This window comes from Cryptomeria japonica, chromosome 10 (genome assembly GCF_030272615.1).
Source record: "Cryptomeria japonica chromosome 10, Sugi_1.0, whole genome shotgun sequence".
Lineage (NCBI taxonomy): Eukaryota > Viridiplantae > Streptophyta > Pinopsida > Cupressales > Cupressaceae > Cryptomeria > Cryptomeria japonica.
The window spans coordinates 659,331,099-659,355,585 of NC_081414.1; the positions used below are offsets into that span (position 1 = coordinate 659,331,099).

The 24,487-nt window shown below is 36.4% G+C and overlaps 1 protein-coding gene across 1 annotated transcript in view; it reads left to right on the top strand.

The window, feature by feature from the left end:
• Positions 1-5,588: 5,588 nt before the first annotated feature.
• The window catches only part of LOC131073368 (DNA-directed RNA polymerase I subunit rpa49), a 32,860-nt gene continuing 13,961 nt past the window's right edge, over positions 5,589-24,487 (top strand). The window contains exons 1-3 of the mRNA XM_058009784.2: positions 5,589-6,036; positions 6,494-6,637; positions 8,125-8,478. Of these exons, the coding sequence (XP_057865767.2) occupies positions 5,656-6,036; positions 6,494-6,637; positions 8,125-8,478 (879 nt within the window). The 5' untranslated portion in view covers positions 5,589-5,655. The remainder of the gene's footprint in view (positions 6,037-6,493; positions 6,638-8,124; positions 8,479-24,487) is intronic.

Here is a 24,487-nt window from a genome sequence, read left to right on the forward strand (position 1 = left end):
TGGTGAACTTTGTATCTCTACTAAGAACCGTATGTGTGTGGGCCGCTACCAGAGGTCCGACCTCCTGCCCCAACAACTAGAAGGATTTGGGCTTCTAAAACAAAAAGGTGCTAGTAAGGGCATCCGCTTGTGTGGTCATACATGCGGCACTTTCAGCTCTGTAAATACAGAAGGCTCCCAGCCGGTAGGGGTTATGCCCTACAAATGATCAAATAAATTTGATCAAACGGGTTTATGGGGAGACATAGTGTCGGTATGAACTAATCAATACACGTTATTCATAGTTTTCACCATGAATACATTTGATTATAGTGGTTCGGATGAGGTGGGTTTTCCTCGCTACCACTTGGGTCATTCTCTTCTCACTAGTAGTCCTAATGACCACACGGGAAGACATGCCCTCTAAAGATTAAACAAAAAGAGCCTATTGCTCAAGACACAAAAGACAATGATTCAATTTTAGTGCACCAATTGAAGTGTTTGCTAGTCTATGAAAATAAGGCACACAATAAAAATCCAAAAACCCTTGCCAAAGATCTGCAACAAAGATTTATTAGTAGTTTGGATTGTTTGAAATAATCACCCCTTCCTGCAAGCACACAAGTTAGGTAAATTTTAGATCCAAAAGACTTTGTGAAATAGGGGCCTTCAATAATGCGTTTTGTTGACCAATTCAAAGATCTGATTCATCATAAAAAAAGACCACCTGTAAAATTTCAAGAGATTTCCAGAAATGTAAGAAAATCCAAAATTTTTCCTAATTTGCTCCAAAAATTAATTTTTTATGAAAAATCATAAAAAATTCATATAAAATGCAAAATCGATCCAAAAAATCTGAAATTTTTACTGGAGAGTCTTGATGGTCTTCCAAACTTGCACAAAAAATTTTCTGCAACAAATCCAAGCAGTTTGTGAGATATGAGTAAAATAATGCAAAACCCTAATTTTCAAAGATCTGATTTTTGAGGAATGATTTTGCATCAAATTTAAAATCACAAAGAACAGATCCTATGTATAATTCTAAGAGATTTCCAAAAATGTAAGAAAATCCAAAAAATTCGCTAATTTTCTCTCAAAATTAATTTTTTATGAAAAATCATAAAAAATTCATACAAAATGCAAAATAGATCCAAAAAATCTGAAATTTTTATTGAATCTTTTTGATACTTTTCCTAACCTGCACAAAAAATTTGATGTCAAAATTCGAATCGGTTTGTGAGATCTGATCAAAATAAGGAAAAACCCTAATTTTTAAAGATCCGATTTTTAGGGAAATATTTTGCATCAAAATTAAAATCACAAAGAACAGATCCTATGTATAATTATGAGATATTTCCAAAAATGTAAGAAAATCCAAAAAATTCTCTCATTTTCTCTCAAAATTAATTTTTTATGAAAAATCATAAAAAATTCATAGAAAATGAAAATGTGCTCCAAAAATTCTGAATTTTGGCTTGAGAGCTCCTGATACTTTCTTCAACTTGCAAAAAAAATTTGGTGCAAAATTTCCTAGCCGTTTGTGAGATATGATCGAATCTCTCCAAGATCTTGATTTTGTGTCCAAAACCCTAGCTGCACAAGGTTATTCTCCAAATTGTTTTACAAAATAGCAATATAGGGTTAGAAAAGTCTGCAAAAAACATAGATCTAAGAAAAATCCATGTCCCACGGGGCGTTCCAAAATGTATATGGTGAAAATGGATAACAATAATAACAATATTGAAAGGCTAAATGAATTCAACCACCAAACCCTAGCCTAACAATCAACAAAGATCCACCATAACATATGAAGATTACCTAAGACAATGCAAATCAAATGAAATCACAAAGATTATACCATTACATGTCAATAGGGTTTTGATCTCCATTCTTCCTATCTCCATTGATCTTGCTTGATATATTTGCTCTCAGATTTTATGTGCACAAGAGCTCAACAAAGAACGAAATGTGGTTGCAAGTAGGATCGTAGTATAGTCAAGTCCTTAAGATCAATCATTAGGATGATTGATTAGAATGCATAGAATGATTAGGGTTTGATAATGAAGGAAACATCTCCTTATATAGAAGACACTATATGAAATGGAGGGATAAGATTGAGAGGTGTAAAAGGAGGTCGGCTATGATTAGAGGGTAGGTAAAAGAAATAATAAAATAATGAAATGGGTAGGTAGTGTATGAATTAAGAGATGAATGACATGTGTCATAGGTGGAAAAGGTTAATGAATTAATTAAATAAACAAAGATTTATTTAATTAATAGAAGAAGTAGGATAATTAAATAAATAAGAATATTTATTTAATTTAGGAAAATGATAATTTAAATAAATAAATGTATTTATTTAAACGAGAAATAAGGCTAGAAGAGGATAAATGAATTAATTAAATAAATAAGGATTTATTTAATTAATAGAAGAATTAGGCTTAGATAATTAAATAAATAAAACTAGACAATTTTAGGTGTCTACAGGCCCAAATGAGACCCAATAATTACACCTTGCATGTTGTCAGGGTCAATCTCCTGAACGCTACGACATCTGACAAAGTTGAAATGATGGAAGAAAATTTGAAGGCTGTGTCTTCAGATTTCATCAAAAAGAGTCGTTGCCTGAAGAAAATGCAAGCAGAGAATGCGAGTCTCTGAGAATCTTTGGACCAACAGAGAAAGGAAGACAAAGCTAGGAATGCTGAAATCAACTGCTTGCAGGGATTGTTGACACGGGCTAACTCTGAAAAAGGAAAGTTGTAGTCCGCCCTGAACAATGTGAGTTCTTAGTTGAAAGGACAGGAGGCAATGAGGAATGTGGCCTTGAAAGAATTGCAAGGGAGGGAGCAAGAAATACAACAACTAAAAGCAACTTCCAGAGATGCTACCCAAATTCATACACAGCTGCGTGAGGAGATCCGCCTAAAAGAAGAATACGCTTGGCAACTGAGTGATGCACAGGTCACGCTTTTAGAGGAAAGAGCAAGGTTTGAAACAAATGTGCATGAAAAAGGAGTAGCATGGAGCAAGCTAAAAATAAATTCATGGATATGGAAGGTTTGTTGTAGCAAGAGCGAGATTACATGTCGCGACTTCAACAAGCTATACAAGATGGAAATGCCAAAATCCTTACTCTAGAAAGTTAGGTGGTCCATGAACAAGATAAGTGCAGGGAGCTGCAATATGAGATAAGAGAAAAAGATGAGGAAGTCTCACGGTTATCAAACCTTCCTCCCCTGTGGAGGTTCCTCAAAATTTTTCTCCAATTTTGGTAGAATTGTACGTTTCCCATTAGGAAAGAATTAAGCAGTGTTGCGCTTCACTGCAACCCGTGTTGAGATTTCTAGGAGAAGCGCAATCTCTCTGTGTTGAAGCGGGCACTCTCATTAATGGCTCTATGCTTTTTATTGGTCCTAAGCTCCCCATAGCCTAGAGCTTAATTCAGATGCTGTATGCTGCTTAAGATGAAGAGTTGAGAGAAAAATGAATTACAAACCACAAGCAATTAATCAGGAAGACTAATGTCTTTATTAACCAGCACAGGGTAATCATGCATGTATCAACAACACTTGAGCCTTTAAAGATTTCGGTTCCAGATATCAAGCATCGCATAAAGAGGTTTGTTTCCCTGGGTCTGCTTTCTCCTTTTCCCGCGGATGGTTCTATGCTAGGGATTGAACAAGTGTTGAACCAGATAGAGCAATTACAACAAGATAGGGCCTTCCTAGAGTGCCTGAGCAATCCTATTTCAGTGGAGGAGGTCTAGCGTCTCCTGCACCCCCTGGCCCAACTCTACGCGCTCTTGAAACTGGTCCATGATGAACCAACGAACTTGCCATTCGATGAAGTAATTTGTTTAGATCAACACTACCAGGATCTGGAAGCGTAGGTGTTACCCTCCGAAGATGAATGGTTTCTGTTGCAACATGTCTTTGATGTGCTTTGCCTTGTTCTAGCATGAAGTCTGGTCTCCAAACCAACAATTTTGGGTTACAACATTCCGCAGGCAGAATTCCCCATTTAGTCGCCAAGAAATGTTAATATTATTTCGGGATTGCTCGTAAGTGATATTTTGATCAAGTGGCAGCGATTTCTTATGATTTTCGGCCATTTTCCCATTCATCAGCGTGCACACCAAGTGGCGTCTTGGCGTTTCCTCGAGTCGCTCGCTTTTCTCGCTCAAAGTTGAGAGAACGCAGAGCTGCCACGTGGCTCATGTTTTTATATCGATGTATGCTTCTCGACCCACCATCCATCATGTAAAGATGAAGATACTTGGTGTCCCCGCGTTGCATGTTCTGATTCTCTTTCTACGATTGACTTCGAATATCCCTCGAGTTGTCGCATGTCTTCCACAGTAGTTCATGAACTAGGATGCGGTTTGCATCACATTTTTCTTATTGGGTAGGTGCAGGGATCGCCATGACGCGGTTGAGATAACAACTTTGAAGGTTGTTTTGCTGGGTAGCATCTCGCAGTGTGCCACGCTAGGTTTTCCTATCAGAAGCGGTTGCTAGGATGTTGCTGATGATGCGAGCTATTAATTAGGAGCCGAGGGCTCTATTTATGCTTTTTTTTTCTTGCTTTGAAGGGTTCAAACTTTTAGAGATATTTTTAGACTTTGGCTCATTAAAGAGGCCTTTATGTTGATTAAATTTGGTGAATGATAGACATGTTAGATTGTGCCTACAGTCTTTGTGATTGTTTTATTTGAAGCTTAATATATTGACTTATGTGCTATTTTCGAGTTCAATAACTTCTATGGTATTTGCTGTAAGACTCCGCAGATTAAACTATGTTCTGAGACTTGTTATCTATTGGATGAATGGTTAATGTCATTTTACGTTGAATGAGTTTTGTTGAGTTACTCTCTCGAATGGTTCCGAGCATGTAGATTGTTGAATAAGCTTTAAAGCCGCATGTCTTTGGGTTTTATATGCTGTTAATTCTTTTCCAAAATATTTTGGCGTATCGCCTAAGTAGTGTAGATCATTTGTTTTAAGTTTTTTCCTTCGCCTTTTCTCCCCCAATTGTATGAAGAGCCGACTTCTCAAACCCGAAGGTCATTCAGTGAGTTTCGCGCAAAAGGTCACTGAAATTCCCATAAGGCTGTTAGCGTTTAAGGTAAAATTAAGAGTCAACACTACCTATTGGTATCCCTCCATGAATCATGTAATTTTTTTTCTTATTAATATATATGTGAGCTACCCCTTTATAATAGTTCACTTTAAATAATTTAAAAATAAATAAAATAACTTAAATAAATTAAATATTTTAAATTGATATTTAAACATTTCTTAAAAAGATATTTTAAAGATATTTATACTAATTTTATATAATAAATACTAGCATAATATTTATAATTGTATAAAAATATGAATTCACAAAACATTAAAATAAAAAAATAACAACGTTAAAATAATAATTATTAAAAAACATCTTATAAAACAAAACACTAAAAAAATTAATAAATACACAATTTGTCCAAAACTTCTTAAAATCCCCCAATTTTTTTTTTTTTTTTTTTTCCACAATTACAAAGAGAAACTAAAAATATTTGCGAGTTGAAAACCAAAACCGTGTAATTATACCTAAATATATATAGCAGAACTCGAAAGAGGAATAAACATTAGGTACACAACCCACTGAGAGAGCTGCGCAGTGTTTCGAACCATGGAAACACCAGTGCAGAATTCTAAGAGAAGAAAAAGGAAGAAAATTGTAGTGGAGACAGAGTTCATAGAACCACAGACTGGCTTTGGATGCCCATTTGTGGGTTATTTTCCTTCAGGCTATGATCCCCTAAAAAATACCCACCAAAAATCATCTTCTCCTTGTTCTTCCCCTTCAATAGAGGTTTCAGCCTATCAAAATACTACAAAGTTCAAGACGAAGCAGCTGCAACTAGTAGCCAGGGCCAAGGAAGCAAGCGTGGATTTTGTTGGCTCTAATTACTGTGGAGAAGGTGGCATGTGGCAGCCCTGCAATTACCTCATGGGTGTTTTTGACAAGGAGAGCAAAACCCTCAAGGTCGTTCCCATATCTGGAGGCAGGGTAAGTAGCTGATTAATTATACAAATTGTACTGAACAGTTGTATCAATCTGTTGATTCAAAGTACTAGAATGGTGTCTTGGAACTATCTGACCAGGGTTTAAGGTTTGAGGATGAAGGGTCTAGGGTTGAGCGCCTAAAATCTTTAAGTACATTTCAATGGATGAAATAAAAAGTATCAGAATGAATGTTTGATTCAAGTATTATTATCGTTACATTTCCATGGACCAACAGGTACTCGAACCTAGAATCCATTGCCTTAGATTGCTAAGCATTATCACTGAGCTACTGATCCGCAATAATTGCTCACATTGTAGATCGCTTGCAACAACGAATTATTTAGTATCTACTTGAACAAGGAAGGAGCTTAAGGTTTAGGGTTTAGAACTGAAATCCTGGACCATTGAAGTTTTTGGGGATTCTATTATTAGAATAAATGCCTTAATAGTTTCTGTACAGGTTTTCAGAATGGATGCGAGAGTGCGGGGAGTGGACTATGGTGATGACGAGGAAGGAAATGTTGAGGAGCTTACTGCTGAGGAGAGGCAGGAAAGATACCGACTTCTTACAAATACTTTTGGGACACACAAAAGTCGTTTACAGGTATGTTGTTTCCCTTATCACAATTCTTGTATCAATCATAACTTCTTTAAAGTTTAAACCCTATAAACCAAATTACACACCCTAAATCTTAAACCCTTAACTCTAAAAGTTGAAACCTAAACTCAAAACTCCAAACCCTAGATTTTTTCTACATCCTGAATCTAAAACAATATTCTTTGAATGATGGTTTGCATGGGCAAAGATTCTCATAGTCATTTTGCATAGGATCTTGGCTAATGGGTTTTCTGAATAATTCCTAGTTAGAAAATACCTGATAAAACACGCTCTAGTTTCCATGAAGGTGTTGCTGAAATAGGTATAATGATACACAATGTTCTATGATATTGTAATTAAATTTTTTAAAAATTGGTTTTGAGGAATGGAAGTCGAATCCATTATACAGCAACTAGCATTATATTCGTGTTCAATCACTTTCTTTATTAAGCCATATACTGATTGAACTACGCATATTTCTATTTGAAGTTAAAAGGAAATGGAAGAACCCTTATTTTCAAATGTGAAACATTAAAAATTTAAAACCCATCCTCAATATGAAAAATGGAAACCCTAAATTGAATTCTTCAAATTCCATGTCTTCTAGAACCTAAGTCCCCAACTCTATGCTTGAATGATGATCTGCATCAGGGTCTCACTGGAATGGGCATAATGCGTTGTAATGTTTGTTAGATTTTTCATTTGCAAAGAACACAAGACTTGGATGATTGGATGCTGAATCCAGTTTGTATCAACCAGATTTTGATCTGGTTTGATCACATTTTTTGAGATTGGAAGGGGTGTTGACTGTTGATCCTTACACTGACTTAATATACAAAGAAATACAAGAATTTGAACATGCTTTATACTTTTGTTTGAATCTATACATTATGTCAGAATTTCTTGAAAACCTTTACTTTTCTGTACTATCATAAATATCCTAGAACTGGTCTCCTTTGGAAAGGAATTGGTTTAGTGAAGTAGTTGATAAAGGTAACATACATCTCATGAAACTGGCCCATCTTTTCCATCTAATGTGTAAATAATGTGATTGGACTTGGACCGTGGTTCTGATTGGATTCTTTCTTAGTTAGGATTTCATTTTACTGTTTTTAATTGTTTTGAAGCAGTAGTTATTAATTAAATTATGATTTTTATTGATATATCTATGTAGTAAATTTTGAATGTAACCTGGCCCTTTACTTCAAATATATAGTCTGTGATGCTGTATGGTTATGCCTGGAATTTATTAACACTGACGCATTATATCATCAATCATTGTATATATTCATAACACATTGTTGTTATCAAGTTATAGGATTGTGGACTCTGTGCTAAGAAGGCACAAATATGAGCTTAAAGAGTGGACGTGTTAATTAGTCAAACTAACTGATTTTATAGTTCATTTGACTGGAGTTGAATGCTATGATATCAGCCAATTTACCTGGAAACATGCAAATCTTATTGTTGTATTTTTACTTGTCTGTGTTCAGGCAAGGCGTCTTGCAAAGTCAAAATTAAAGGAAGAAGCTCTAGGAGACCAGACTCAAATTGGAAAATTTTATGAAGAAGCTGCAACAAATTCAACTGTTTTGACAAATGAGGAGGCACTTGCAAGGGCTAATGCTAGCATAATCAGAAATATCCCTCCCTATAATGCCTCAGCCACAAAACCAGAAAATATTTATCCATTAGAGAATATCATTCTCGCTGAAGAGTGGGATTGGCAGCCTGATATTCACGAGCTGATTGCAGCAGGAAAAAATCCACAAACATTACATGCATTTCAGCAAAGAACTGATTATCCCCACTTTGTTCGTAACAGGATCTACAAATTACGATCTGAGGTATTTAGTCTCTACCAGTTTGTTCTGATAAGTATGTAGTTTATGTCGTCAAGGATTCTTTTGTTGGGATAATTGGAATAACAATGTGCTTGGTAGATTTTATGTTGTCATGTTTAGTTGAATATATGTCTTAGTAAGACCTTGACGCAGTTCTGAACATGATGATGGATTCTAAATCCTGCATGAATCTAATAAGCTATTTGATGATTTGTCACAGTCTGATTGACTTATCAGCTCTATTGTAGCTTGATTGCTTTTGTTAGCTATGTAATAGCCACAATTTGATGTCCAGAGTAAAGAAGCATTGCTGTACTGTTGTTGACTTGTGATTAGAAAACAGATTATCTGTGCAATTAATGGCTTAAGAGCTTCTAGGATACAGGATACCATTTGTGCTACCTACAGTCACTTTTTTAATAATTCATCAAATGCAGCTACTTTTTTCTTCTGAAAGTTATTGGATGCCATCCTTGCATCATATAAATTTACATAGCAGCAAAATTATTTTGGGGAAAAAATTTGGCAAACCAAAAGTATAAGATTTTTTTTTAAACAATTGGGCTTTAACCATAAAAGAATTGCTTTAAAAAAACACAGTAAAAGGAGAAAAAATTGCTGTTTTCCAAATTTAAAGGCATTCAATAGCATATAGATATAAGAGAAAATAAAATTATGAGTTAGCACATGAATTGTGTAATATAGACTTTTGTCATTTATGTCTAAGTTACCAGTCCTGTTACTGGTTTGCTTTGCAGGTTTGATCGATTTTTTCGAGGGGTTGGATTCATTGGGGGTTCGGCCATACAAAACCATATAAAAATTACAAATATTTACATATTTGCAGCAGTAAATAAGTTCAAAATACACCACACATAGTATCTTATATTATATTATAGAAAAACCACCATAAGAATAAAAAATATTACAATGTCAGTTACTCAAACTTGAATGTCAAGATAAGTGTCAACAATCAGCCATCATTGATCAAACATCATCATATGTGTTTTCAAAAATATCATCATCACCATCCATATTAGATGATGAAAGTACTAGTAAATTAGAACCCTAAATAGTGCCACTGGCATTGACACTAGCATTGTTAGGCTCGCTAGTTGGCTCATTTTCAACATCAAGTGCAACAAAGTGGGAAGTGGAAGCACCCAAGTCAATATGCTTTGGCTTGAAATTGACTTCCTTGTGCTCCTTTGTAGCCACTTTGTTTGTGTAAGGATCCACAAGCTTGAATGCGCATACACCAAGTCCTCTACCTTTGAGTATAGATGTTTGTGCTTTACTAAGTGGATGAAGCAGTTGGTGCTCCAGTTCCTCTCAGATGCAGATGCACGTGGAGCTTTTGCATCACATATTTTAGTTTTAATACTTATTGTTAAGCTTGCAAGCTAACACTATGATGCCACAGGTCATTAAGTTAGGATTGTCCATTATTGCTTATTTTTGTGTTGGAGCAAGGAAATGGAGATTCTTATCAAATATTCTAGGGGGTAGTTTTGTATTGCATTGTAGACTCTCTTTGCATCACAGTTTTAACTGTGCATTTTACTTTTGTTAATGCAATGAGTAATGGTTCTTGTTATATGATTTGAATGGGACATGTGTTGTCAATTGCGATGATGTTGCAATTTCTAATTGCATTGCCCATCTTCTTTGCATCATAGTTCCTAAAAAATTGATTTCCTTTTGTGATGCAATGGGTAATTGTCTTTGCAAGTGCAAAAAAGTATGCTGAGTTGGGAAAAATGTGGCCAACTATTATTGCATTGTTGAGGTTCAGTGCATCACCGTTTCACCTAAGGGCACCATTTTTACATTTGTGATGCACAATTAACACACAAAGGTAACAATCTGGTACATTTTTTCAACTTAGTTGTCGACATAAAGTCATTTCATTAGGTCATGTTGTCACTTTGCCAAATGTACAACATGTCCTTGGGTATTTGAAAGTGTCATGACATGAATGTAAATTTGATACCTGTCAACCCTCTCTTCGTCTGTCAAAATAGTGACACACAATAGATGCCGATCTAGCTCACTTGAATGAATCAATGGCTAGATTTTAAAATATAATTGAAGATTTGACAATTGCACCATTCACTTCCTAAACTTGTGCATGCATTTAATGCAAAAGTTGGCGAGGTGAGTTATTTCATTTGCATTAGTTAGGGTTATTTGAAGCTAATTACAAACAAGAAAATATAAAATCCTGTAGCATTCCAGCAAAGAAGATATTTGTAGTGTTCTTGGTGTTCAAATCTGATTGGGGAAGGATCTGCAAACACTCAACAACAATTGATAACGGTTGAGTTCTTTTGAATTGGTTTTAGACTATCATCAAAATCTACAATTTAGGGTTTGCATGATTGTATCTGTTGAAGTTTAATAATGTTAAAACTTGAACCAGAATATAGAAAACTGAGAACAGAATATAAAGGACGAAACACAAATACACAAACCCTTATCCTGGGAAAACCCGCCAGCCGAGGGTGAAAAACCCAGCCCACTCAAAATGAACTTTATTATATCTCAGAAAAGAGTACAACTGATGATAGTCTCAGATTACTATCAATTACAATAAAATGAGTTTGATTTTCTACAAATCAATCATAAGAACGAACTTAGATGATTCATCTTGCATACAATCCAAAACCTTCATAAATCTGAAAACTCTGTATGCAGAAGGAACACCTAAAATCTCTAATCTGTCAGACACAAGGAAAGAGAGAAGCCGATATTGAAACTGCCGAAGAAGAAAAAACGAGACAAGGAAGAATAATCAATATAGCACATCGGAATTCCCAGTGAAGAGTCACTCGAAGGGAGAGGGAAAGGCACGGGCAGTTACACCTGCACTGACAGCCTCATCACCTTCACCGACAGCCACATCACCTCCACCGAAAGCCGTAGCAACATGAAGGGTCGCCGACAACAACCAAGGCAAGAAGAGAACGGAAGCTAAAGAGCCGATACTTAGACGAAATAAATCAGGACACTGCATAGATTGTCTGTATCGCTGCTATATCTTCAACAAATAACACCTAGTATATTTAAGAAGCTGCAATTCAATGTCAATCCCTAGTATACTAGATTGTTAGACTCTTGCATTTACCCAAAATGAGTCATGTTTTCTCCCAGGTTGTTAGGGTTAAAATATAATTGAAGGTCTAACAATTGCGCCATTCACTTCCTAAACTTGTGCATGCATTTGATGCAAAGGGTGGCAAGGCAAGTGAGTTATTTCATTTGCATTAGTTAGGGTTATTTGAAGCTAATTACAAATGAGAAAAGATAAAAAGCCTCTAGGATTGCAGCAAGGAAGATATTGGTAGTATTCTTGGCGTTCAAATCTGATTGGGAAAGAATCTGCAAACGCTTAACAACAATTGATAATGGGTGAGTTCTTTTGAATCGATTTTAGAGTCTCTTCAAATATACAATTTATGGTTTGCATGGTTGTATCTATTGAAGATTAATAACACTGAGTATATTTAAGAAGCTGCAATTTAATGTCAATCTCTAGTATACTATAGTGTTAAGAGACTTGCATTTGCCAAAATGAGTCATGTTTCCTCCTAGGCAGGTAGGGTTAAATTAAGTCTAGAACACAACCTGATTAATCAATTTACCAACTTTGCAGGTAGGGTTAAATTAAGCCTAGAACACAACCTAATTAATCAATTTACCAACTTTGCAAAGAAAGTCAAGCACGTGCACGGTACTGGTATACTTTAAGATAGATTGCAGGATAGGGCTGAGTTAGAGATGTTATCATCCTAGTTATTGGTTGCAAATTGTTTGAATATCGTCACTACTGTGCTAGGATGCTTTTCCCATATCTAACATATGACAGTTAGATTTGGGATATTGGTAGTCCCAAATGTATTTGTTAGCATTTATCTCGTATATGCCATAAGCATCCAATACAATCCCAAATCTAGACAATTAAATGGTAGGAATGGAGAGGTACTTTTCTCTTTGAATAAGGAAATGATTAGGAAGGTTTTTAAACCTTAGTCCTTATGTCAACCATAAAATGAACTTTGATGAGCTATGCCATGAGTATAGAAGGGATAGGAGTGACAATAGAGTCAAGTGGTTGTATAGTGGAAAAGGTCAATTCCTTTAGAGGAGATTGAGCTTTTCAATGTTGATACCTTTGAGGAATACTTTAGGATGATGTGCATAGCTTTGTGCTAAGTTTTGGGGATAGATTACAAAGTGTAGATGCCTTTGTATGCTATGACGATTGTTGTTGATGTTCAACATAATTTTGTCAATAGACTATTTAATTTTACATCTTTTTGTGGTGGAGGGAATTCACAAGGAGATGGTATCCCTTAAGGTTGATAGGATAATCCCATCTTTTAGATGGTACTATGTATAATGTCATGTCTTGCTATATCTTGGGGAGACACTTGGGACCTTGTCCTCAAGGTCATATGCATATCATCATTAGAGCAATGGAAAGCTAATTTTGAGGATATTGCCCTAGTTTGGTCATATTTGTCATCTAGGGGGATAGAATTGACCCAATTTTATGTAACACAAGTTGGATAAATTACTAAATTGGAATTAGGGCTAAATTTTTTATGTGAAAGAGAATAAAGTGTTGCTAGATGTTATAGGATGCATCAACATAAGTTGGCAATTGTCCTCGAATTCAAATGGCCATCTAAAGAGTTGTTCTCCCATTTGACATTTAGGCGTCTCCAAATACACATGCAAATATCCTCCTAAGCATGTCAATATTTTTCTGAAGGATTTTTGCAGAGTGATTAGATATGTGGTAGGTTTGGTAATAGGTCTTTATTTGTGTGAGACTTGAATAAGCTAAAATTAGGAGAATAAATACCAACACCTCTTGGTTATAAAAGACATCCAAGGCTTTTAGTTCAGATCATTTAGTTGTGCAATTTTGTCGAGAGGGTATGGTGTTTGTTGAGAGTTTAATAAGTTGTTCAAAGGTCGGTTGGTGTTGTTTGTGATTTTTCCTTCTAGTTTTATTTTGAATTTGATTATTCTAGTGAGATTTGAATTTCGTTATTCTAGTGAGAAAGGAATTGTGAGAATGGATGGGATTAGAATGAAAAGCACCACTTGCATTTGGCATTTGGCATCTAGACAGTTGACTGTGTTCATCTCCTGCTTGCTTGGTGGGGTGGAAACATTGGAGGATCGATAGTGTGTTCCTCTTCGTCTCTTACAGTTTTCATTCTCTTCTTCACCAACGTGGTTTAGGATGACACGTTGCCCATGACCAGGTACAAGGAATCATAGGATGATGTTGCTATCTCACTCTCCAGTTCTTGTTCCTCCATCTACGGTGAACCAGTTTGGTCAGATTGTGGAGGGTTGCACCCTCCCCAGCTCCACATTCCCCACTTCAGCTTCTGCATTTTGAGTGGCAACACCAATCCCTCCAAAGCCACATTCTTCTTCCACATCTGTAGTATCAAAAGTGCCAGTTGACTACAGATCTCCTCCTCTTTGTGCAGTGCCATGTTAGTCCATGTGCTGGCTTTTCATCATCATGAGAGATTAGAGAATGATATAGCTCTAAGTAATTCTTCCAACGGCTTGTGAACTTCTCGCATGTTTTTTGAGCGCCTTTTGTTCAAGTGGTTTCTAATCAGTTCATCAAGCTGTTGTAGAGTAACAAGTGTCACCCATCTGTGAGCACTTCTTTTTAACTCCTATAAAAGAATTGAATCTTTGTAATGTAAATAGGTTGGAAAAGCAATGGAAAAACTCTGTAATGGATGTCAACTCTATTTGAATAAATACAAACAGAATTGTTCTCTGTCAGTGCTTTCTTGATAACAATCTTTCTTTGAAACAATATGAATGAATGTTCACATTTAGTGTCGTTTCCTGTTGTATGTTTGTATGCTTTTGAGGCAAGGAATTAAGGATTCTGAGTTGCTTCAAACACATTTGCTGTGTTGAATTATTGTCTTGTGTTAGTTACTACCTGAGTAATATAAGTCTTTCACAAGTTATAGTGGGGAATGTGAATGTTTCAAAGGATTATTAAGGAGGACCTAGGTTGTTTGAACCATATTTTCAGGTTTCCCTGCTGTAAGGCAATGGTCCATGTTAGGAAATCAGCAAGAATGTGTCGTTGTTAGGAGTAAGTGTCGATAGTTAAATATTTGACTATAGTTCCTTCGATAGGCAGCAGCCAATATTCAAAGAGTCCCTGCCAACCCAATGGATATACTCAAATAATACAACTGTTAGAGAATATTTTATTCAGTAATCTTATTTTAGATTTACACTAGGACATTAAACCTATAAGCAATAGGCTAGTTGATCTGCATAATTCTATAAATCTTTGCTCATTTTGTGTGAGTTTTCTTATCTGCTTTACGTTGAAAATTGTATAAATAATAATTCTATGAAAATTGTATATATTATCATTCAATGTGTCTGATATGGTCACCCACCTAGGTTTTGTAGAGCCTGAAGAGCAGGAGATAAACCTTGTTTCTCTTGTTCATTGGCCAACCATTCTACATTCTTAATCATAGGGACTCTCAACTCCTTAGAGAATATTGAAGGTAGGTTGGGGAACCAAAATGTTCTTGGATTATGTTTGAACATATAGCCTCTCAAGAAATGCAACTGATTGAGCCAACACTGAATGAATCTGTTGGTCTTCATCCACCACAACCTGTCTTTGCTTGAAGAAAATTTGACGTTAGAAAGTTTCCAATTATAGCTTTCAATAATTTTTAAGTTTTGCAGTGCACACTAGTAGGCGAGAAGTTATATGTTCATTATTGGTAATCTTAGGCAGTGTCGAAGATGGTCAACCAACTGATGGATGAGATTGATCCTGATTTAGAATTGATCACAACTGATGATTTTATTTAATGAAGAGGATTTGGATATCTTGAATGAGGTTATGAATGATTATGATTGTGCTCAAATGGTTGTCAACGCAGGGGCATTGATTTCTGTTTTGTATATCTTGTCACGGCTGCCTTAGAGGCTATTTGAATTTTGTATTCGCCAATTTTATTTTAGATGGGTAATGAGTCTATGGCAATACGTGTACTTTGACTGAAAAGTAAATACTTAAGGAGAATTTGAGAGTAATTGGCAACATTGAAACTTTCTTTGGTCTTATAATTGAAGTTTGGACTTTGTTTCTTTTTCCATTTTTGAGCTTGGTACAATGAACACCCTATTCTTGCATAGGATAATTTCTTCCATTGCATTGTATTTTTTATTTGGTATATTCCCTTCTAGGATGTCACTGGCTTGTGGATCCTTGACGTACTCGACAATAATGGCGTTCTTCCAATGTACGGAGATGCTTGTCATGGAGCATAGATGGGGTTGTCATGAAAGTGCATCAGCTACAAAATTGTTTCTCCTCTTCATGTATTTGATATCATAGTCATAAGCCTGTATTTTGCTCACCCATTTCTATTGTCTATCATTTAAATCTCTTTGGTTTAAGAAAAATCTTAGACTATTGTGACCAATTTTCACAATGAATCTCCCACAAACTAGGTATTGCTTGAATTTAGCTAGGGCATGCATGATCGTTGGCATCTCTTTGCCATATATGGAGTAGCTTCTTTTGGCTTCCTTTAGTTTTTCTGCTTTCAAAGGTTATAGGATGTTTGTTTTGCATCAATGCAGCTCCAATGCCTTCCCCAAAAGCATTACATTTTAGCTCAAATGGTAATGAAAGTTCGGAATCGCTAGGTTAGGATTGGTGCTCACGACTTCCTTTAGTCTCTCAAAAGCTTGTTGTGCCTTTATATTCCAAGCAAAAGCACCCTTCTTGGTCAAGTCGGTTAATGGGGTCGTTAACTTTGAAAAACCCTTGATGAATCTTCGGTAGTAGCTATAAAGTCCCAAGAATCCCCTTAGGTGTGCTAGGATCCTTGGTTTTGGCCAACTTCTTATGGCTTCAATTTTCTCCTCATCAGCGCTGACTCCTTGAGCATCGATCTTGTGTCCTAGGTATAAGATTTCCTCCAATCCAAATTCATACTTGGATAGTTATTCGAGTATCTCTAGTACTTTGTTTATGTGTTTCAAATGTTCCTTCCAAGTTTTGCTATAGATTAAAATATCATCAAAGAAGACTAAAAATTTGTTTTAGTTGTTTCCTAAAAATGTGGTAGCAGGAGCATTTGTTAGGCCAAATGGTAAGACAAGAGATTCAAAGTGTCCAAAATGGCATCTGAAGGCTATTTTAGGAACATCTTCCCTTTTTACCCTAATTTGATGGTACCTAGAACACAGGTTGATTTTTGAGAATATATTGCTCCATAAGTTTGTTGATTAGCTCTTCAACCATAGGGATGGGGTATTGGTTTTTGATGCACTTTTGTTTAAGTGCTCTATAGTCGATGCACATTCTTAGGGTGCCATCCTTCTTTTTTGCTAGCATAATTGAGGAGGCAAAAGGGCTAGAGCTAGGTTGGATATGTACCATTTCCAACAACTCTTTTATGCCTTTCTCAATCTCTTCCTTATATTTTTCGTGGATGGCAATAGGGTGTGGTAATAACAGGTTTTGCCCCTTCCTCCAATTCAATGGTGTGCTCAAAGCCTCTCTTTGGAGGAAGAACTGAAGGAATGTTATCAAATGCCTTCTTAAGTCTCTTTAAGACTGGTTGAACACCAATGTGAATAGTTTTGCCTTGGGAAGAGGATTTGTCAAGAATCATACATGGGACAGCCCATTCCCTTTGACCATGTCTAAAGATCCTTCCCATCTTCTTGGATGAAACCATTCTTGGTGATCCATCTGATAGCTCTCGTAAAAAAGACTTCTTATTCATCATGTTTGAAACACAGATCCAATTTTTGGATATCTAGGGAGATATGTCATGTTGTGACCTTTTTCACACATCGTCCCATTGCAAATGGGCACCCCCTGTTTTTGCTTTTTAGGGTTTTGCCTTGGCGTTGCAACTACTAATCACCAGTCTTTTTACAATGAGGAGTTAGAGTTTTTAGGTAATCATCAAAGTCAATTAGGGAAATCATGATCAAAACAATGTTTGGACACTGTCAAAGTGCTTAGAAGGCTCGGAGGACGAATAACACAATTGATTTGAGCCAAATCAGACAACTTTCTATTTTTGGAAAGTTTGATTTTTTGCTTTTTCCTATTTTTAGGAAGTTTTGTTTTTGGCACTTTGGGCACGATCCTCGAAATGGCAATTTTTTAGAAAGTTTTTCCTATTTTTTTTTAGGGATCCTTGTTTTTTTTTCTATTTTTGGAAAGGTCGAGTTAGGGTAGTGGGCTTCCTGCTTTCAAACTTAAAAATTTACACCTTTAAGGTTGAAAATCAAAGAAAATCATCCAAGTGTTAATGGCAAAAGCAAGGGAGGAGATATTTGAGGGCATGCAAGTTCGCCCAAGCATGTAGAAAGATTGCACAACACATGCTCAAGTCCGCCATGAAAGGAGATGGCAATATCGTGTGCCATCCCAAAGTCCGCCATACTGCATGAAGCAAATAACTTTGCCAAAGTCCACCAACATATGAAGGAGGAGATATTTTAGGAAGTGCAATTGCATAGCAACATGCCAAGCACGCCCAATGTTGCATGACATGTGATGAAGTTTGCCCAACACGAGGATTAGATTGCATAGCAACATACAAAGTCCACCCAACATATTGCATGACAACACATCAAGTCCGCCTTGCGTGGGAGTGTGCAAAGTCTGCCTTCCATGTTGCAAATGACTTATTAACATAGCAACTCTGCCAAGCATGAAACATAGATGGCACAGCAATCAGCAAAGTCCGCCACCTCCCAAACAAGAACTGTCTTGACCAAGTGTCAAGTCCGCCAAGGGGAGATAAGGTTTGGCGTGAGAAGGCATAAAGTCCACCCCCCAAAGTCCGAATTGTCTTGACCAAGTGCCAAGTCTGCCTTGCATACAAGCACATCAAGTTTGCCAAGGTTGGATGGTTAAGATGTCTTGACCAAGTGTCAAGTCTGCCAAAGTGTTAGAAATGGCATGTAAACACTTAAACTCCACCCAAGAAAGGATAAACATGGTATGGAGACACCTAAAGTCCACCCAAGGTACCAAGAGAATGGCATAACATTGGCATAACATATGCCAAAGTCCGCCAAAGCAAAGAGAAAGAATGGCCTAAGGCCACATGAACTTTGCCATGGTCATGAGAGAAATGACTTGATACCACACAAAGTTCGCCATGGTTAGAGTTGATCAAGTTTGGAAAGTCAAGAAATTTGCCCAACACTAAATAAATTCGCCCAACACTTAGAGAAATTTCTTGAAATACATGAAGAATCTAAAAGATTCCTTGCGAACGTATTCACCTACATGGCCAAGATGAAGACGAGTTGGCTAAGTGTGAGGTGGTGCCAAGATGCAAAATATAAACTTTCTTTTGAAGTCTTTTGAAGGGATTGAGTTGCCATTTCGAGGAAGATGAGAAGAGGACCAGGTTCAATGGATCTACCAAAATGTAAAGATGCTAAAAAGGATTGAACTTCTCAAACTTATATCAATTACAACTTGCCATTTTCATTCTTTCCTAAGTTTGAAAGTTGAAAGAGCTCTCTCTCCCAAGTTCAATGAAGGAAGATTTTCGAAGACAACAAGTGGATTTTTTTTGAAGCAAGGAAGGAAAGGAATTTCCAAAGTCCAACCCAAGTGTTGGAATTTGCCAAGAGGAAAGAAAAAAAAAGAGAATAAAAAAAAATGTCTAAGTGCTGAGATTTCCACAACAAAAGAGTCAAATCTTGGCTAAGTGTTGAAAGGTCCGCATAAAGGTGTTACAAAATGAAATTGAATAGCCCAAATTTGGCTAAGTATGGGAAATATTTCATAGAGAAAGTTCCAATTTCCTCCATTGTAGCAAAAGCACAGGGGAGTTCTTCTCCAAATTCAGGGCACTTGAAAGAATTTCATGGCATCAAGAAAGAAAAATCCTCAGACTTGGTGAAAATATAGAAAAAAGAACTTCGGATTTCTTGGGGGATTTCATCTACAATCCCAGACCTATTGAAGCAATCGGGGCAACTTCTTTAAGGATTTCATCTCCTGAAGAATTGAAGACAAGCTGCTAGTCAGAATCAGATGGTGACAAGAAGAGTATTCCTAACAAATTTCCATACTTAAGACAATTGCTTGACACAAATTGGAGAATTTAGAAGAATAACATCAGTCCAGTTTAAGCAGGAGGAATTTCAAAGCAATCGGGAAATAAAATTTAATAACTTCAAGTCCCGACATCTGCTCCAAGGGGAGAATTCCAGATCTCAAAGATTCAAATGCAGGTGAGAAGAAGTAATCAAAATATTGAAAGGAATCCCAGATTAAAGCTAGGAAGAAGCAAGAGAAAAGGACAGATCCGTTGGCAAGGAAAGGTATTCTAAGGCAAGCACGTGGAAGAAAAACAAAGTGACCAAGGAAGACATCCAACATGCTGAGGTGGTGCCTTGTCATCTTCCAACCAATAAAATTGTTCCAAGTCAACATGTCTAGTTTCAATGAACTTGACTTATCCATAGAAGCTTCTAGAAGGCACACTTCACATTGCAACGACTTTCTATTTTATTAATGGTTTATATTTAGCAAAAGGACAAGTGTCCCCAAATGTAATTTTCTCATTGGTCGAGAGGTAGTTAGTTGTAACAAACCCTAATTAGGGTTTTATTTTGTAATTTCGACCGTTGATTCGAAATCAATCCTAGCCATTGAATTGTAATTGAAGATCTTATAAATTGAGCTCACCCCTCATTTGTAAAGCATGGGAGCATGTTGCAAAACATGTTGAGATAAGTAAATTGTTGTTTACGACTGCCAAAGTAATAATTAATATATTGTTCAAATTGATGGTGATTACTTCTCTTATTTTGGAGTTTGCATGGTTCTTATCCCTTATCATAGTTTAGATTTTATTTCATGTATGTTAGGTGAATGCAAGATCTGATAAGTATCGACTTATGGTGAATTTTCCGCTCATACTTTTAATGAACAAATTATTTTTGTTCATTGTATAATTTAGTCTGAGCTTACTTTGTGGATGCTTAACTTCTATCCGGATAAATATTGTTCAATTTGATGGTAGTTATTCATGACGAAAAAATCATAAGCACACTCCTTGAAGATTGCACCCACTTTGTATAGTTGTCCTAGTGTGGCGAAGCAAATTGTGGTTATTGGTTTCACCTAGTCAATACCGTCTCTTGAATTTTCAGGAATAGATTAGACCTTCTAAACCCTTATCTCCTTTTCAGTTTTCTTGAAGTCCATGATCCAAGACCCAAACGATAGAGCTTCATTGTCTAGACCTTCATTGTGAATTGAACAAGCCAAGCGTAAGTCCCTTTGTGTACTACCAGCATATCACAACGCTCGTTGAGCTTATCCACATGTCAAGACCTTACAAAAGAAACCATGGAATCGCCATATGATCTTCTCGCAATCTTAGCATATGCGGTGATTTTGTTCAAGAGAGGATAGAGTGTCTTTGGACACTTTATTCTATGTTCGGTGAGCAATAAAATGCACACCAACACGTTCCATGGAGTGCAACCATCGGATGTCCAAGATCACGTCGACATCTAATTTTACAACATAGAAATCTTCTTTGATGGGGTGCTTTCCCAAGGTGATATCTAGTTGTGGGATTTTCTTGGCGCATTGAATAGTAGATCCATTAGCCAAGGCTACCTTAATGCCCTTAAAGTTTGTTGTTTCTTTTTTCATTCTAGTAATCAGTCTTTAGCCATTAAAGCTATTAGTTGCTCCACTATCAATAAGGGTGATTACTTTTTGACATTTTGTCCTTTTAGAGTACTTTGGATTTGAAAGGGTTGGTGTTTGGATACTCTTGAGATAGTGGCTATGGTTCCTTGTTCTTCTTCATTGCACTCTCTTATTAAGGTTTTCCTGTCCTTCCTCCCATGCTTCCTTGTCAAAAGTGTTAAATTTTTGATCAGATTTATATATATGTGGTATTTTAAATTTTTATTGTCTCTTTAGATTTAATCCAATATTATATTTCTCTATGTTTCAATTTACAGAATATAATTGTATTACTGATATTTTGATTAATCTCTGATTTTGAATTATTCACAGTTATATCTATACGTATATTTCAGCATTTACTTTAATGCTGATCACACCATATATATCTGCAGAATATCGATTGCACTTGTAATAATATCAATCAATGATATTGACAGCACTTATATTGATCTTCAGCTTCGTATATCGACTGCACCTTATCGTATCGACTGTTGTCTCTATATACCACCCAATGTGATAGCGCCGATATATCTATGCTTTTGTGGACCGCATAGAGTCGTGGCTCTATGTGGAACCGACATAGTTCCACAGAGTTGTGACTCCTATGTGGAGCCATGTCAATCAATAGCGATCAATAATAAGTGACGTTTAACCACAATTTGCAATCGGTATAATTATTTAACCGACAACATGTAATGATAACAATATTAATCATAGCACATACGGATTGATATATATAAATGCAATCGGTGCTATGTATAATTAGTAATATAAAGCTATTACTAATTATACATAGGATCGATAGCATGTATGATTCGATAGTTATATAGATGATTAAATCGTTCATCATACAGTATATTGATTTATGATCGGAATGCAATGATAGAAGAGAAAGATTAATCATGCAAATGTCTAAGGCCGTAAGGCTAGTTAGGCATTTGAAAGGTTAGGGTCATCCAATCGATGCTACCTAACTTCAACACTCCCTCTTAGCTAGGGAGGAATCCATCTATCCTTCAAAAAGTTACACCACGTCATTGTGATGATAAAAACATAATATCTTCCACTATATGTGTGAGAGAAATTTTTTACCTCACTGTGATATCAAGTGTTATGGCATGTCCACGGATATCATGTTGCATGATATCCACCATAATTCTCTTAATGTAATATCCACCGGTATTGCTTGTCCACCGTTATCACGTCTCATGATATCCACCATTATGGCATATAGATAGTACTTCATGGCATGTCCATGGATATTACGTCACATAATATCCACTATGACTATCTCCTTATGTAATATCCACCATTATGGCTTATCCACGGATATCACGTCTCATGATATCCACCATTATGGCGTTTTAAGGATATTAGATCATGGCATGTACACGGATATTTTGCACATAATATCCACCATGAATATCTCTTTATGTAATATCATCCATTATGGCTTATCCACGGATATCATGTCTCATGATATCCACCATCGACAGATATTACTTACAGAGATATCAACCATCATGACATATCCACAGATATCATGTCTCATGATATACATCATGATGGTAAAATCAATATTGTAAGATTGTCACCTTACAATAAAGATCACATATACAAGTGTTCATCATTGAGAGATCGTCACCTCCCAATAATGTTCACAAGGGCCCATCAAGCACTGAACCAATGAAGTCATGGAGTCACACACATGACGATAATCATGAACCATATCAGATTACACATCAAACATCTTAGAGAATACATTAGTACTATTGAAAACAAATCAATGTTACTAAGACTCAATCTTAGCTAGGGCTACATTTTCTACCATACCAAGCTTACCTCAAAAGTATGCAAACTTTATTCTAGAGAGAGGCTTGGTGAGGGTATCTGTAGTTTGTTCATCTGTACTATATCTCAATTGAATAACATACCTTTCCGCTTGATATCCACATGCCTTGACCTTTCATGAAATACAAGGTTGGAGTCTGCATCACTCTTGGTGTATTCCAAGCTCACCAAGTCTCCATCTATCCAGGAACCTCATGACCTAGGAGTCAGTGTAAAGGCTTTCCAACCTATATATATGAGACTCCATCTCATGAAGCATAGTCTTCTGATTGATCACTAGAGAAATTAACTTGACATAGTCCACTCCCTCTGAATCAATATGATCAAGATCCTCGGATATCAATCGAAGCATATTCTCTTAGCTACTCCCTCTGTCACGGAAGCATCCCCTGCTCACATGGTCCTAATCATGGAAGATATCTTGCTTCAGGAGACTCTCATCATCTGGTATGATTTTCATATAGTCGAAAGTGCTAGATCCACAACCACCATGGATCTACTGTCATAAGATTGAGCCCTAGGTAGGAATATGACCATCCTGAGATTTAGAACAAAATCTCCTTGCAGTATGCTCCCTCTCACTGGGAAAGCCTTCTTGTCTCAACTTGCTTTGTAACCCTAGATGCTATCATCATCTGCACAAATGCCTCCATGGCTTTCACAAGTAAACTGTTGCACTTCTACAGGTAAATATTTGTTTTATAAAAAGATGAAAATGCGAAATCTCAGAATCTCCACTAAAGTCCTTTGTATATTCCTCTTGAATTTCAATCTCTTCATCACAAATAGAACTTCAAAACTCTATAACCTCTTCCAAGTCAGAATATGAATCCAGCTGAATTCTTTTGCGGAAGAGTGTCACTAACATCTGCAATGGAAGCTTGAGGCATAGTCCTAGTTGGACATTGCATTGCATAGTGCCCATATTTGTCACATCTAAAACATTGGATTTCTGAAATATCCTTCTTTTGAATGTAGGAGCACCATTGGATTCCTCAGCTTTCTTCCTTTTGAAATATCCTTTTTGCCCTTTCATCTTTGAGGAGTGCAAGGCAAGAACATGAATATCTTCATTTATGGCTTTGGCCAATGCCTCTTATCACCAATCTAGACTCTTCTTGAATGCAATCAGTTTTAGACGATCAAACTTAGGAAGTCTAGATCGTGCACTTATCCCTTGAATGAATGATTCCCAAGAAGAAGGGAGTCCATTGAGGGCTAACATGGTTAACTCTTTACTTTCAATTGTGTGACCAATGGTGGAGAGCTGGTCTCTCAGTTCTGTTATCCTCATGAAGTATGAGGTGATAGATTCGCCCTTGATCATTTTTACATGATGGAGTTGTTGCTTTAGGGCAAGAGCTTGGCTTGTGT